General features: G+C 40.0%; 1 protein-coding gene across 4 annotated transcripts in view; it reads left to right on the forward strand.

The window, feature by feature from the left end:
- The window catches only part of PLS1 (plastin 1), a 107,546-nt gene that overhangs the window by 42,739 nt on the left and 49,192 nt on the right, over nt 1–15,615 (forward strand). For all 4 annotated transcript variants that reach the window (XM_001493516.7, XM_070238277.1, XM_070238276.1 and 1 more), the window contains exon 2: nt 15,369–15,474. In XM_001493516.7, the coding sequence (XP_001493566.1) occupies nt 15,405–15,474 (70 nt within the window). In that variant the 5' untranslated portion in view covers nt 15,369–15,404. The remainder of the gene's footprint in view (nt 1–15,368; nt 15,475–15,615) is intronic.

Consider the following 15,615-nt stretch of genomic DNA (forward strand, 5'->3'; position numbering starts at 1 on the left):
GAGATGAGTTCAGGTCAGGAGAAGACTGTTAGGCTGCCATGCTTGCATTTGCTTGGGAGTCAGACAAAACTTTTGTCTTTGTTTCATGCAAACATAGGCCTGTGCAGGAGGCAGGTGAACCTAGGGCAAAGAGATTCTCTACAACCTTAGATCTTGGCTTGCTGGTATCCCCTGACCACAGGGATGAACCTGTGGCCTGAGCTCTGCTGACATCCTGGACATTAGGCCGTCAGCCACAGATGGTGGTTGTTGAGGCATCTGGAGACAGCACGCTCAAGTGGCACCTCATGGTTTCCACTGTGAAGCTCCGTAGAGCTGCCTGGCACCAGTCCTTCCAGAGCCTGCTTGTTCAGCCCTCCCTTGATTCTTTGAGCCAACCCCCAGTGCCCTTCCAGTGCATTCCTTTTTTGGCAGATTTTGCTGGAGTCAGTTTTTGTTGCTTACAATGAAAATGCCTTAACTGGCACAAATACCAAGTAGGTAGATTAAATGTTTCCATTGTCTGTAGGTAAGGGGTCACAGATGAAGCCAAGAGTCTGGGAAGTCATAAAAAATTTTTCCTTAGAAAATATGGCTTCGAGTGAGAATATCACTTGTTTTCTGAGGTGCATAAGAAGTGAATTGTTGACCTATTTGAATGGAAAAAGGAAGAGTCTTTAGGCTGGCCAGCATTGGCCTGCTCCAAATCCAAGGTGTGGCATGCAGTCTTTGGAGAAGCCAGGGGTTATTTTTCGTATATCAAAGATGGAAATTACTAATAGGCAAAAGGACTAACAGAAAAATTAAAGACTTTCAAATGGGTGACACTTTTTGAATAAGATCACTCACCATCATTGTCACCAAGAGATTAAACGTGGAGTTTTTAACTAAGTGTTTGTTGTATTGCATGATCTTATCACCCCTTGAAATTTTAAAATTTCTTGAGGGAATGGTATATCTTACATTTCTTCTATAATTAAAAATTACAAGGTGATTGGATGCTATAATACAGTATAGATACTTAGTTAAGAACTCCATTTTGTCAGACTGAGTGCTCTGTGGGGAGACCAGTAGGAATTTTCTCCCTTAGCTGGGACTTGCATCCTTCTCTCTCTGCCTGTTCCTTTTTCAAGGTCCAGCTCAAATGGTACCTCCTCTGTAAAGTCTGCCTTGAATCTTCCAGTCAGAAGATTCTTCCTTTCCTGCTTATTTCATTCTAGCTTGTATTGTGGTTCTGGAGGTGATAGTCCAGCTCATTTTGAGATCTGGCCCTCCAGTAGGGGCTGTGTGGGGGGCCATGTTGAGAAGGGGATACTGAGGCAACTCAAGGCTCAGTGGGAAAGAGCTGTGACTGGTGAGTGACGTCTGCAGTGGGTGAAGGAGGCTCATTTGTTTGCCATTACTGTCATCTGTGATTGTAAATTGAGAGCCAGGTTTGCCTGTTAGTCACCATTTGATTGTCTCGAACACTTGGTACAACACCTAGCACCTTAGATGTTCTCAATAAACGTGCTGAAATGAAATGAGAGCAATGAGGAAATTCATGATGGAATTTAAGCTGTGCTTTCAGAGCAGGTGAAGATTTGGATGTGGGAGAATGGAGTTACTAGGGACAGGAAATGACGTGAAGGAAAGTTATGAGGCAATCAGGAAGAGGCCTCAGGAGAAAGAGAAGGCCTTTCTCTGGGTGTAGGGGGAAACAGGAATTGTTAACAGGGAAGGAGTAGAGTCTGGAGGCATAGGTTTAGCTGAAATTGTAGAGGCCATAATCTGATGAAGGAAATTGTTTCAAGATAGTTTAAAGGAAAAAAAAAGACAAGAGAAAATTTAGTTGTGGGAGACATCAGCTTTTGGAATGTTTTCTTCCTCTAGAATTTAGAAATAGAGAATAATTAGGCAGCTTGGGTAACTTTGATCAGCGGTATAGTGACATCTCATGAAATTATTGTGAACTGGAAGTCCGAAACAACAATAAAAGCAGCAAATAGATTTGATAAAGAAATCTATCATTTCTAATGTTCCTACTTAAAGTTTATTTCAGGCCAATTTTCTTTGAGAAGCCGTAGTGCCTTAGATATCTGATCATGTGTGAAAATGCTATTACAAGAATGGATGGAGAGTTTTGTTTTTTCAACCTCATTCATTCCTGAATTCCTGTCTGCCATGCCTCTTTCTTGTTCCCTTTGTACTGTGGAAGCACATTACTGCAACACACAGCCAGTTATAGTAGGGGACCTACTGAAGTCTGGGATGAGTACCCCTTTGGAAATTGAACTAACTTACAGGGACTTGATGCTTGGGGGTGCCTGTCTTTTGTGGGCTCTTGGATAAACCTGCAAACATCTTGGAATTATCGTTTTTTTTACTCTCAGGGATTGGATACATTACTTTTTTTTCTCTCTACCTGCAGTGCATTAGTAATTTCCTGATTTTAATGATTTGTTGACTTTGAATATTTATTATTGCAGCTAGATTGTCCCGCCCTTCCTCAAACCAGAGAGACCTGCCATTTCTCATAATATATTACTACTCAGTTTGTCACCTGTAGCTAGAGATGGTTAAGAGAGAAATGGGAAGAATCTTTCTGGATAAAGGGAAGGGAAAAAAGATGCAAAGAAGGTGTAGGCCCGGAGGCCTTGAGGCTGTGAACGTCATCTCCATCACTGCTGATTGCCGTGGGAGTACCTGTAGTTCACTGCTTCTCTGAATTTCTGGGATTAGCTGTGGTGACGATAAAATATAAATTATGACAAAAATAATGCTTCCTATCTAGGTGTAAACTTCTTCAGAAAATATGATTATGGTTAATTTTCTTTCCCAATTCAGAATGTCAAAATACTCCTTATCCTTTGAGGAATTGACCCCCCCCCTTCCGTTTTCTTTTTCTAAATTATGTCTGGTATTGCTCTTGTTATATTAGTTTGGACTCTGTTGCAAGCAATAGAAACCCAGTTTAACTGGCTTTTAAAAAATATTGTTTCAAGTAATCAAAAAAGTATAAAGGCTTTAGCACAGTGGACTTCAGGACTCAAGCCTGCCTGGTCGTGTTTTCTCTTCACCCATTGGCCCTGCTTTCTGCCATGTTGGTTTTGGTTTCATTCTCAGCCCAGAGTCCTCTCCTTCTGGAGGCAAGATGGCTGCAGCTGCTCCAGCCTCTCTTTCCTCATGAATACTGACCCAGGGGCGTGTGTGAGAGTCTCATTACAGAAAGTTCCACAAAAGTCTTCTTATGTCTTGTTGACTCCAATTGGGTTATATCCCTCTTCCTAAACCGAATCACGGAGGGCAGAGAATACGATGTGCTGATTGCTTTGGACCTGGAGCTTCACTCAAATGGCACAGATGGATTATAGGGAATGAGTGGAACGCCACAACTAAAATTAGTCCTGTTACCAGAAGAAGGGAAATAGTTGCTAGAGAAGAAAACAAAACATGTTGAGGAAATTATACTTGAGGTGGTGAGGATGTTGCAACCTTCCCTGGGTAACACTTGTGTGCTGAATTTTCTCAGAGAGCCAGAACAGTCCTAAAGTGGACTGAGGCGGGGGAGAGTAGATGGAGCATAAATAATGAATGAGAAGAAAAAGATCCCGGGATGGTGGGCAGATCCAGTTACCTGAGCTAGGAATCTGTGTTAACGCCTCCTGACCTGCTGGCCCCCCTTCTCTCTGAGGAGCTGACACTTGGAAATGCCCCTCATTGAGATCAGGGATGTGGTGAGTGGTGCATGACTGAGGTTGGGTTTTGTTTTGACACATTAAGAGACAAAATGTTTTCTTTTGGCCCTTAGAATGAGCTGATTTGACGGGAGTGTTTCTAAAGAAACTCACAGCATTTCCACCAAGGCCTCTTGGGAGGCCAAGGGAAGTAACTTAGAATCAGGGAGGTGAGGAACCAAAATTAATGGAACAGAATTCTAGTCTCACACACATGGTACTCTGTGATAATTCAAATTGTTTGCCAAATTTAAAAATAAAATTTCAGATAAAAATATGGATTTCTGTCTTCCCTTTTAAAATCAGAAGATTTGGCAACCTTGGGCCTGGTTCCTTTTGACAGTGGTCCATTGGAATCCAGCAGTGGCTTCCCCTTTCAGAGCCCCGCTGACATCATGGACACATCAGGAAAAGAAAGGATGAAGGCTGGGGAGTCAGATATCGGGGCCTCTTTGCTCATCCAGGACTTCAGGGACCAGGAAGAATTTTCATGGGCTATGCAATGGGAGTGTTGATGAGCTTGAGGCCATGTGGCATCATTGATCAGCAGGTCCTGAGAAGAACTGATTCCCACTTCATAGATTGTAATTTGCTCCTCTTCAAGTTAGCTATATTCATTTAATGTTGAGTTTAGAGAGAGTCTGAGGCTTCAGGAAGGCACTGAGGACTAAATCCTCCCCTTTCTTCCATACCTCCAGATGGTTCCAGTCAGAGTCTTCTATAGATACTCTTCACCTAAGCTTTGATCAATAAACTCTGCTTTATGTCGTTTATGTATATATTTAATGCAATTTCCTATTTCTAAACTAAAAAAAATTACAAACCTTGGCTTGGCTAACAAAGGGGCGAAGACTTTCCTACCCCTTGGACAGGCTGCAGTGGAGGAACCGTGCCGGGACCATTGGAAGTGTGGTGGATCCATCAGTGCACTCGTCTGAGTGGAGCTGAGGGCACAGAATGGGAGGCAAGCTTTACACGTTGCCCCTCTCTGCCTGGGCCATCCCTTCATCACCTCTGCACTTACAACTTTAAGTGTTTGGGTTTCAAAACTGAATAGGCACCTATTTGGTGTTAGTCAGGGGTCATGGGGAGAGCTCTGGAGTAAGGGCCTTGTGAGAAGGAACGCTTTTTTTTTACATGCTGATTTTACCATTCAGTAAGCAACTCTAACTCTTCATACCCATTTGTTCACTTGCACAAGTCAGATAACATTTGAACCTCTGTGGTTGGGTGACTGAATCCCGCACACAAAGTGTAGCAAAGGACAGAGTTGTGCCAACAGCTGCCATTTCAATATGTTGTCTTTCCTTGGGAGAGTTATTCTTTCTAAGTCCTTCTATATAATTTTTTTGTGTGTGTGGGTCCATTTCTGAACTCAAAATACTTGTTGACTCACCACATGCTTTTATGTTGGTATTCTGGTTTGGGTCATGCTCTCCTACAACTTGCACTTTGCTTTGATGAAGAGTTTTGCCACGCCGTGAACCCTTCACATGCTAAATGCTTTTCCAAAAACTTCTGCTTCTGTTTTCTTCAAAAGTCTTTGGTCTCTGTCTCTCTTATTCTTGTTTTCTCTTAAATGCGTAAGTATGCATGTGCTTGTGTGCATACATATGCGCGCGCACACACACACACTTTAGCTTCTTTCTCATATTGCCATCCCATATGCTGCAGTTGTCTTGGCTACAATTAGCCCAGAAACTTCCAACCCAGAATCATATATGATATATACTGAACGACCCATAGAATAAATGAGATATAGTATACAAAGAGCTTTCTTTAAATCCAGATTTAAACAGCAAATGAATTAGGGATGATTCTAATTTCTTTATCAAAGAGAAATAATCCTAAGATTACTTTATATCACTTACCAAAAAATCAGTTTTAATTAAACTTCTCAGGCATTTATAGTTGAACCTGGTCAGCGTTATGTTGAGTGTAGTTCTAGAAGAGACTAATTATTCATCTTTAAATCTCCATGCTTAGTCCGGTCAAATAGTACGTATTTGTTGAATACTTGATGAATCAATTTAAACTCTGTTACTAGGGCTATGTATTGGGGCTGTTAGGTAAATAGATGTAGAAAGGCTTTGCTGGCAACTCTAGCAGCCACTGAATGCTCAAAAAACCAACCCCCAAGTCAGTGCCCAGGTGTACAAATGCACAGGAGTATGATGACCGGAAGTGGGGCTGCTCATAGAGATGACCGTGGTGGTGGCCCATGCAGTGAGGCGGGGAAGGGAGGTGAGTCCTCTCTGCTTCTCTGCTTTGCCAGTAGGTTTCCTTGTTTATGTATGTGGTGTTTGCACAAGAGCATCAGCTCTTAAAACATTCATCTAGGGAAGAACCGAGGCCATAGTATTTACTCCTTTGTGAAAGGATTAGGAAAAAGTTGACAAAAATTATTTTGAAAGTTTTAGAAAAAACACCAGCTGTAGCCCTGTGGATTCAAAAATTTGAATGTCATCAAATTAGTCTTTGTGCCCCTAAAACTTGGCATAGTGAACAGGCGCTCACTAACTTGCTGAATGAATAGTGAATGAAGAGAACTGGTTGTAAGGTGTGGAAACTTTCTCTTAATCTCTTCACGCATCTGTTGGTGGCCCATTTGCCACAGACCGTTGTTTTGTTTGCTCCTTTTTTTTTTTTACCCAGTACTGTCCCTCCCCTGTGAAGAGAAATATCACTGTTAATAAATTTTACTAAACTTTCCCCACATACATAATGCAATAAGGAAACATAAAAAGAAGAAAATGTGTATCTTTTACCTCCAAAGAGCAAGCAGTGACGTTAGGAAGGAGACTGAGAATAAAATAGCAAAATATGACTATTACACGGCAACACATAATCAAGAATAAATTAATGTATGTGTGCTGAATGGTGCCTAAGAGCCAAGGTAAAGACGGAGGCGATCCTGTCCAACACAGGTGGGAGGGAGTCAAGGACACGCAGGGAATGGCGGCCAGGGACAGGCCTCCCTTTAAGAGGTCACAAATGAGTCAGATTGGAACCAAGTGTCACTTCATCCCAGGTGTGTTATACGTCATCTCCCTCTTCAAAATGGCGCCTAATTATGGCCTCTCGGATTGTGCAGGCACTTAGGAAGTTGTTTTTCTTATTTGAGAATAAAGTTAAATCTTTATAACAATTACCTTTGCTAAATAGTTTGGGGTTTGGAAAATCCAGGCTCTTGGCAATCAAATAGATCATTTTTTGGGAAAAGTTACCTGGCCTAGCTGCCTCTTGTAAAGTGAGTGAAAAAGCTGAGCTCAATTCTGTCAGTACAGAAGGATGCTCAGGCAAATTTTGAATTATCTCGTACCCATTTAATAACTTGCTCTGTTCAAAGGGCAGTCCAGGCTGGTATGTAGCGTGGGCACATAGTGATTTATTCCAGTGGCCTTGCAATCTTTAAACTTATATTGGAGAACTGAAAATAGGAAGTAACAGGAAAAGAGGACAGTTGTGGTGGGAGATATGAGAATAGTCTGTGAAGAAGGGGAGGAGGACACGAGATATGGAAATTCTCTGGAAACTCTGATCCTAGTCAGTTCTCCAGAGAAACAATATCACAGCTTTTCCCATAAAAGTCAGGTACTTCTTTATGTTCTTTAGAGCAGCTTTATTTTGACTGAGACGCCTCATCTTTCCCAGATACCGTCGAGTCTTTCCTGGGCAGCTGGAGTCTACCCCTCAGCCTCTGTTGTCCTGAGGTCCAGTGCAGAACTAAGGCTTGAGAAAGCTCTTCTCTCCTTGGTCATCGGTCCTCAATGGCTACCTGGGAAACACCTGTTGGCTCGGTCCTTGGATCCCTCCAGCGGAGGTTCTGCCTCACCTTGCCTGTCCCTCATCTCTGCCACCCCTGGGGCAGCGGTCTCCCTTGCTGGCATTCACAGATTGCCCTCCGTCCCCATTGGGATAATCTCTCCCTCTCTGTCTCCCTCATCTAGCGGCTTCTCAGAGGTGCCCTCCTCCTGCCGCCCCATTCCTGGGACACCCAGCCTGAGTAAGCCCTAAGAAAGTTTGTGCTTCTACCCAAACTGAGCAAACCACAGATTCCAGGCTGGTTTTGCTTTCTGTGCTGCTAGAATCCCTAAGACAGGAGGTAGTTATTGCTTTAACTGGGAGGGAGGATGAAGAATAAACACAATTTGATATCTCAATAAATTATTCTGCCACAACAATATTAACTGTTTTGATTGTTCAAGATTGAAGTACTTTAAAAACATTTCTGCAAACCTTGAGGGGCTGTGGGAAATTCCTGTTCAAAGCATATTCTTATATCATCTTTATTATTTTATTTATTATTTCTACTATCTTGAGTTTCTTTAATTAGTGGTGCATTGCTTTGGATTAAGAAGTATCCTTTTTCTCTTTAAGAATAAAAGAATTTTGGGGCCGGCCCAGTGGTGCAGTGGTTAAGTTCACACGTTCCACTTCGGCGGCTCAGGGTTCACCGGTTCAGATCCCAGGTGCGGACATGGCACTGCTTGGCAAAAGCCATCCTGTGATAGGCGTCCCACATATAAAGTGGAGGAAGATGGGCATGGATGTTAGCTCAGGGCCAGTCTTCCTCAGCAAAAAGAGGAGGATTGGCAGCAGATGTTAGCCCAGGGCTAATCTTCCTAAAAAAAAAAAGAATAAAAGAATGTTTATATTATGAATTACTTAAAACAAAAAATACTGAAAAGTACAGAAACAATATAATTGGTATCCATGTACTTACTGCTCAGATGGAACAGATGTTAAAATTTTGCCAAAAATGCTTCAAATCGATCTTTTAAAAAAAAACAATAGATCCAGCTCCAGCCCCCATCTGTGCCCCGCCTCCCTCTCTGTAGACAAACACTATTCTGAATTTTTTGTGTCTTTTCCATGTGTTTTCAAGCTTTACTACATATGTATGGCAGCATAAAAAATATAGTATTTTGTGTTTTTGTAATTTACAGTAAATAGTATACTGTATGTCTCTTTTAGCAGTTTGCTTTTTCTATTTACTGTGTTTTGAGAAACAGATGTAGTTCATTTATTTTACCGATGTATAGTCTCTTGATTAAACAATAATGTATTTATCCATCATTCTACCAAAGAAAACAGGCATTTGCCCTTAAAATATAAATATGAGTGGAATACTGAACGCTTTAAGGGTGTGTTAGTCATTCATACTGAAGTGTGAAGTAGTCATCAGTCCTTTCTTTGAAACTGCTCTGATGCTGGCCATGTGGGAATAGGGATGTTAATTGAACTGCATGTAGAATTGAGAGCTTGGGCCCTGGAAACAGATTTGATCTTGAATCTTATTTTGCTCTCTTCCTTGGGCAGGTGACCTAATCTCTGTAGGCCTCAAGTTTACACTTGAAGGGATGCTCATTCCATCAGTAGAAGAGCAGATAAAAGCCTAGTGAGCTCCTGTGTGTGAGCAGGTTAGCACAATGCGGGCCCAGTGAAAGCCCTCAGGAAATGTTTGCCGTTATTTTTTCTATTACTGGAGAAGAGGGAGTGAGGGAAGAAGGGAATTGTGGAGGATGGGCCCAGGGGGAAGGCTGCCTGACCTGGATCAGTGGCTGCCTCCACTCAGTCTCCAGTGACTCAGGCGAGGGCCGCTGTCGGGGGAGGGAGAGCAGAAGAGCCAGGAAGCCACAAGGTGCCGGTGGAGACAGCTTTGGTCCCTCCCAGCTGGCAGCTTTAGGCCTGGTAGAAAGGCATGGTCTCAGGCTTGTTCCTAATGCCTTTTTCTCTGAAACTGTTCTGAGGAGGCCTGTAGATCCTGCCAGTCATAAAGGGCTGCTTAGACTAATTTTGGTAAAGCTTTTAAAGGCTCAAGGAAGTTAGAAATTTGAGGGAGGATGAAAGATCGGATCCAATTTCATCTGAATTGAGAAGTTCATTTTTAGAATATACTTCCTTAACTTTCCAAATATATATTTGGTTGTGTCAGGGTACACTTGAGGATTAGGAGAGGGGAAAAAAAGGCCTTAACTGGTCAAAGAAGGTTCCACTTAAAATGATATGCGCTTAAAAAAAAAAAAAAAAAAAAGTGGGGGAGGAAAGCAGTGTTGGAATTATTGCAGAAATATAGAGCACATGTCAAAATTCACAGGGAGCTGTATTTATCTACAGAATTTAGCATAACCGACCGTGTTAGTGGGTCTCTGGTCAGTGATCCTGGCCACCTCTGGCCTGCCTCTTTAACGGCTGACTTTGGAAAACTAGCCCATCTGAGCTGTCTCAGGCACCTGCCTGTCTCAGGCATCCAGGAATGTGTGCCTCAGGGCCAAGTGTTTGGTGCTGGTTAAGTGATGTGTTCTTCATTTCTAAAACTGCAAAGTGAATTCTAGTATTGGTGTATTCTAGAGCGTTTCATGACTCAAGTTATGTGCTTGATAAATATGAGCTGATCTAGCTAGAATTTTTTCCTTGAAACTTTGCAAAGAATTTTACAGGGGCTGATTTCTTTTAAAACGCCATCTCTTATTTCTCAAATGTATAATCTCTGCTTCATGTATTATGTAAATTATTATATAATTATTAGGCAAATACATATTTAGATGTTTATGTGGCTTGATATCAGAATGTATTGGGAGACTGCAGAGCATCCTGGCCTAGAATGACCTGAGACAGAACCCTGAGACGGAGTCGGGATCTGCCACAGCTTAGTTCTGATTTTCGCTTTGAGACCTTGAGTAGGTTACTCAGTTTCATGAAGCATTCCCTTCTTAGTTGCCAAAATGGGGACGGGACCTACCTCATGGAGTGGTGAGGAATAAATGAGAATGGACACAAGGCACTTAGGACAGTGCATGGCACATTAATTATCTAAGTGTGGGGCTAGTAAGAAAAAGAAACCTTATAACCCCTAGTTAGAGGGTTGGTGGGCCTTTCTTCTAAAATATTACATACTGTCTTGAAATTTTAATTGATGATAAACATTCTCTTCCATAAATTTTTTAAAAGTCAGTGCTGTATTTTTGTAGCGGAAGCATTTTTCTTTTCATTGAAAAACATCATGATAAGCAGTTTATTTGGGGATCATATAACTAGAACAGTCTTTGATCTGTCAAATCAAACAACTGTCTTTTCTTAGCCAACAGTAGATGTTGCTCCCAAGAACTTTCTTTTGCTATGTAAGAATCCCTGATAAGGTACATCATATACTGTCCCTGGTCTTTGAAGAATCCTAACATTTTCATAATTTTACAAATATTTGGAAAAATATCAATACTACATATTTATGCATGAGTCTATATTTGTAAAAGAGGTTCCGTTACCTCCTCTACTGCTAAATCTTCATGCCTTTGTGGGAAGCTGTAAATTATTTTACTATTTTAATCATAGTATTTTACTTTGTAAGGAAATATAGGTGCTCTTATTTAAAATTGTAACATCTAGATATAGGTACTGTATATATTAATCTTATTATCTATCAGTATTCAATGTGTACCTCCAGACCACTGGTATTTATTTTATTTTTTTCAATGTTTTACTGCAATTGCCTCTGTTGTTTTTCAGTTATTTTTGGTTTTGGTAGGTTTATAGTTTAAAAAAATGGAGAAAAAAAAGTATGTAATGAAAAGTAAGCCCCTTTCCCACTCCGCCTCCAATCCCGCATTTCCCCGATGAGAGGCAGTCGCTGTTACCTTGTATCCTTCTGGAAACGTTTTATAAACATACGACTGATAGAGCGCCCCTTCCCCACCATATTGCTCTTCTGCACCTTGCTTTGTTCTTTTAAGAAAATATCTTGAAGATTGTCCTGTATTTTTCTGTTTGTTTCATTTAAATGCCAAGGGACTTGAAACTCAGCTTCTTTATATTTATTAAAAAACAGAGCTTTAAAAATAAGAAACATAATATTTTATGGGTAAATTGCTTTTTCAGTAAGTTTATGTGCTGGTTTTGCCTGATTTTGTGAGAATAAAAATATTTTATGCAATTAACAAATGACAGATTTGAACAGGCATGAGCAAAGAATAGAACCCCAGGTATATTATCATTTCAAATGCAAGGTCAACACAAGGACCGTTAATTTGCAGCCTTTCTGTAGAATGCAATGCTAAAATTGGACCACTATTTTTAAAATTTGAGGCAAGGGCTAGAAGCCAGTTTGAATATGGGAAAGGATATGCAGGGTGACCGAAACCACAGAGACTCAAAGCCAGCCACCACAGAATTAGCATTTTGCAGACGTGGAGGATTATGCTTAAAAATCCTAAAAGGACTGTGTAATTTCATTCAACACAATACAGTAAAAGATGCTAAAAGTGAGAATTCAGTACAATGTGAATATTTAATGCTAACATGTAAGAAACTGCATCTGAGGAACAAGATGAATTCCATTTACCCCTTTTTCTTACTCCACTGACTTGAGCTCTTCAAAAAAAATTTTTTTAAGCAGTGTATAAGTAATAGTGGGTAATGGTATATATATATATATTTTTTTTATTAAGATTATACTAGATTACAACCTTGTGAGATTTCAGTTGTACATTATTGTTAGTAATGTTGTGGGTACACCACTTCACCCTTTGTGCCCTCCCCCCACACCCCCTTTTCCCTGGTAACCACCGATCGGTTCTCCATGTCTATATGTTAACTTCCACCTATAAGTGGGGTCATATAGAGTTCGTCTTTCTCTGTCTGGCTTATTTAGCTTAACATAATACCCTCAAGGTCCATCCATGTTGATGTGAATGGAACAACTTGGTCCTTTTTTATGGCTGAGTAGTATTCCATTGTGTATGTATACTGTATCTTCTTTATCCAGTCATCAGTTTCTGGGCATTTAGGTTGGTTCCACGTCTTGGCTATTGTAAATAATGCTCTGATGAACATGGGGGTGCATGGGATTCTTGGGATTGCTGATTTCAGGTTCTTAGGATAGATACCCAGTAGTGGGATGGCTGGGTCATAGGGTATTTCTATTTTTAACTTTTTGAGGAATCTCCATACTGTTTTCCATAGTGGCTGCACTAGTGTGCATTCCCACCAACAGTGTATGAGGGTTCCTTTTTCTCCACAACCTCTCCAACATTTGTCACTTTTGGTTTTGGATATTTTTGCCAATCTAACGGGTGTAAGGTGATATCTTAGTGTAGTTTTGATTTGCATTTCCCTAATGATTAGTGATGATGAGCATCTTTTCATGTGTCTATTGGCCATACTTATATCTTCTTTGGAGAAATGTCTGTTCATGTCCTCTGCCCGTTTTTTGATCGGATTGTTTGTTTTTTTGTTGTTAAGCTGTGTGAGTTCTTTGTATATTATGGATATTAATCCTTTGTCGGATAAGTAGCTTGTAAATATTTTTTCCCAATTAGTGGGCTGTTTTTTTGTTTCAATCCTGTTTTCCCTTGCCTTGAAGAAGCTCTTTAGTCTGATGAAGTCCCATTTGTTTATTCTTTCTATTGATTCCCTCATCTGAGGAGTTATAGTGTCCGAAAAGATTCTTTTGAGACTGATGTCAAAGAGTGTACTGCCTATATTCTCTTCTAGAAGACTTATTGTTTCAGGCCTAATCTTTAGGTCTTTGATCCATTTTGAGTTTATTTTTGTGAATGGTAAAAAAGAATGGTCGATTTTCATTCTTTTGCATGTGGCTGTCCAGTTTTCCCAGCACCATTTGTTGAAGAGACTTTCTTTTCTCCATTGTAGGCCCTCAGCTCCTTTGTCAAAGATTAGCTGTCCATAGATGTGTGGTTTTATGTCTGGACTTTCAGTTCTGTTCCATTGATCTGTGCACCTGTTTTTGTACCAGTACCATGCTGTTTTGATCACTGTAGCTTTGTAGTATGTTTTGAAATTGGGGATTGTGATGCCCCCAGCTTTGTTTTTCTTACTCAGGATTGCTTTAGCGATTTGCAGTCTTTTGCTGCCCCATATGAATTTTAGGATTCTTTGTTCAATTTCTGTAAAGAATGTCCTTGGGATTCTGATTGGGATAGTGTTGAATCTGTAGATTGCTTTAGGTAGTATGGACATTTTAACTATGTTTATTCTTCCAATCCATGTGCATGGAATGTCTTTCCATCTCTTCATGTTGTCGTCAATTTCTTTCAAGAAAGTCTTGTAGTTTTCATTGTATAAATCTTTCACTTCCTTGGTTAAGTTTATCCCAAGGTATTTTATTCTTTTCGTTGCGATTGTGAATGGGATTGAGTTCAATGGTATATATATTTTTAAAACCAAAAGATGTAATTACACATTTAGTTAGAACCAGGCCCCAGAATAACTGTAAGAGATAAAAAACTGTCATTGTGAAAGAACATCAAAAGTCCTAAACAAGTTGGTATACAGATCACAAACGACAAATGACCTATAGTCTTAGAGCGCTTCTTACAATTTAATATGATTTTTAAATGATTAGTAAAAAATCTTAATAGATTATTTCAAAAATGATGTGCTTCCCTTAAAAGCTAGAAACGTTCAGGGATGATGTAGAACCTCCTATGTAAGTGTTTAAAAAAAGAATTTCCTACTTAGCTTCAGTTCTTGTCTTATAAAACACTCATTTTCACTTATTTTCTGAAATACATATTAACTCTCTAATGTAGTGAAGTGTATGTAGGAGGAATACAACACAGTTTGTATTCATTTTCAGCTTTAGCCAAACCACTAAGTGATTTTAAAAATAAGAGTTGCCCTGCTCCAGATCAGAAGCCTTAAAAATGTAAGTAATTCCACCTTGAGATACTTATCTTACAGAAATCAACATGGATATGTACAGAGATTTATCTACAAGGATGTTCATTGCAGCATCATTTATAATGCAAAATTGGAAGCAATGCAAATACCGTGAAACAAGGGATTTACCAAATAAGTTATGATGTATTAATATGGGGCTATTAAATATGATGTTGATAAAGAACATGGAAACATACAATGTATTGGTACAAAAAAATTATAGTATACCACATTTTGCACCCATGGAAAAGGTACAGGTGTGCTTGAAAAGTAGACCAGAAAGATACGGATAACAGAAGGATACTGGTTGGTATTTCTGGATTGTAGGATTATGGATAATTTAAATTTTCTGTTTTGAGCACTTGTTACCAGTTACTTTCTACAGTGAATACCACCTGTTTACTTTTGTTACAACCTGGTTTTACGTAAGTTTTTCTTTTCAGTTTGTCTCACATGCTTGGAATAAGAAGGGCCCCACGGATCTGGGAATAACGTCGCACAGGAAAAGGGAAAGGAGGTGGCCATTGTTAAATGTCGTAAAGCTCAACAGTAAAGCCACAAACTCCATCCCAACATGATCCGATTCTAACTTACTTTATTCTTTTTGTGGACATTATTCATACCTTAAAGTTTTACTTTCTGACTACATCCTTTATATTTATAAGTGCTATACTCTTCTCAGACTTGAAATGCTTATTTCACTAAAGAGGTGGGGTAGAATGTAAATGAAAATTACGCAGGCTGTTAAGAAATGTCTACACCTCTTACAAGAACAGGGTGTGAAAACAGCACTTCTTCCCCTTCTGAGTCTGTTACTGTCTGGCCGACCTGTGCTGTCACAGGGCAGTACTGGGGGTCTATTACTGTTTGTTCTTTGTTGGTGAGACCTCTTGGGGGATTTCTGCTGGATATTTCACTGCCTGTGTACTCCGTGTTGCTGAGATCAATGCTTCCTAAAGGCTAATGTTCTTTTTATTACATTGCTTTTTCTAGATTTAAAGACCTGAAGGTAGTCTTTCCTGTCCAAAGATGGAAAACAGCACCACTACCATTTCTCGGGAGGAGCTGGAAGAATTACAAGAAGCATTCAATAAAATAGGTATACTTGAGAAAAACGAAATACGATGTTACTGTTCTGCTTGATATCAGACTTCCAGGAATGGAACAGCACCTTTTATTGCCTCTACCACCACGCATTTACCCCCAGATTTGTTCCTTTTTTTTTTTTTCCAATCTAGGT

The sequence above is a fragment of the Equus caballus genome, chromosome 16, assembly GCF_041296265.1.
Source record: "Equus caballus isolate H_3958 breed thoroughbred chromosome 16, TB-T2T, whole genome shotgun sequence".
Taxonomy (NCBI): domain Eukaryota; kingdom Metazoa; phylum Chordata; class Mammalia; order Perissodactyla; family Equidae; genus Equus; species Equus caballus.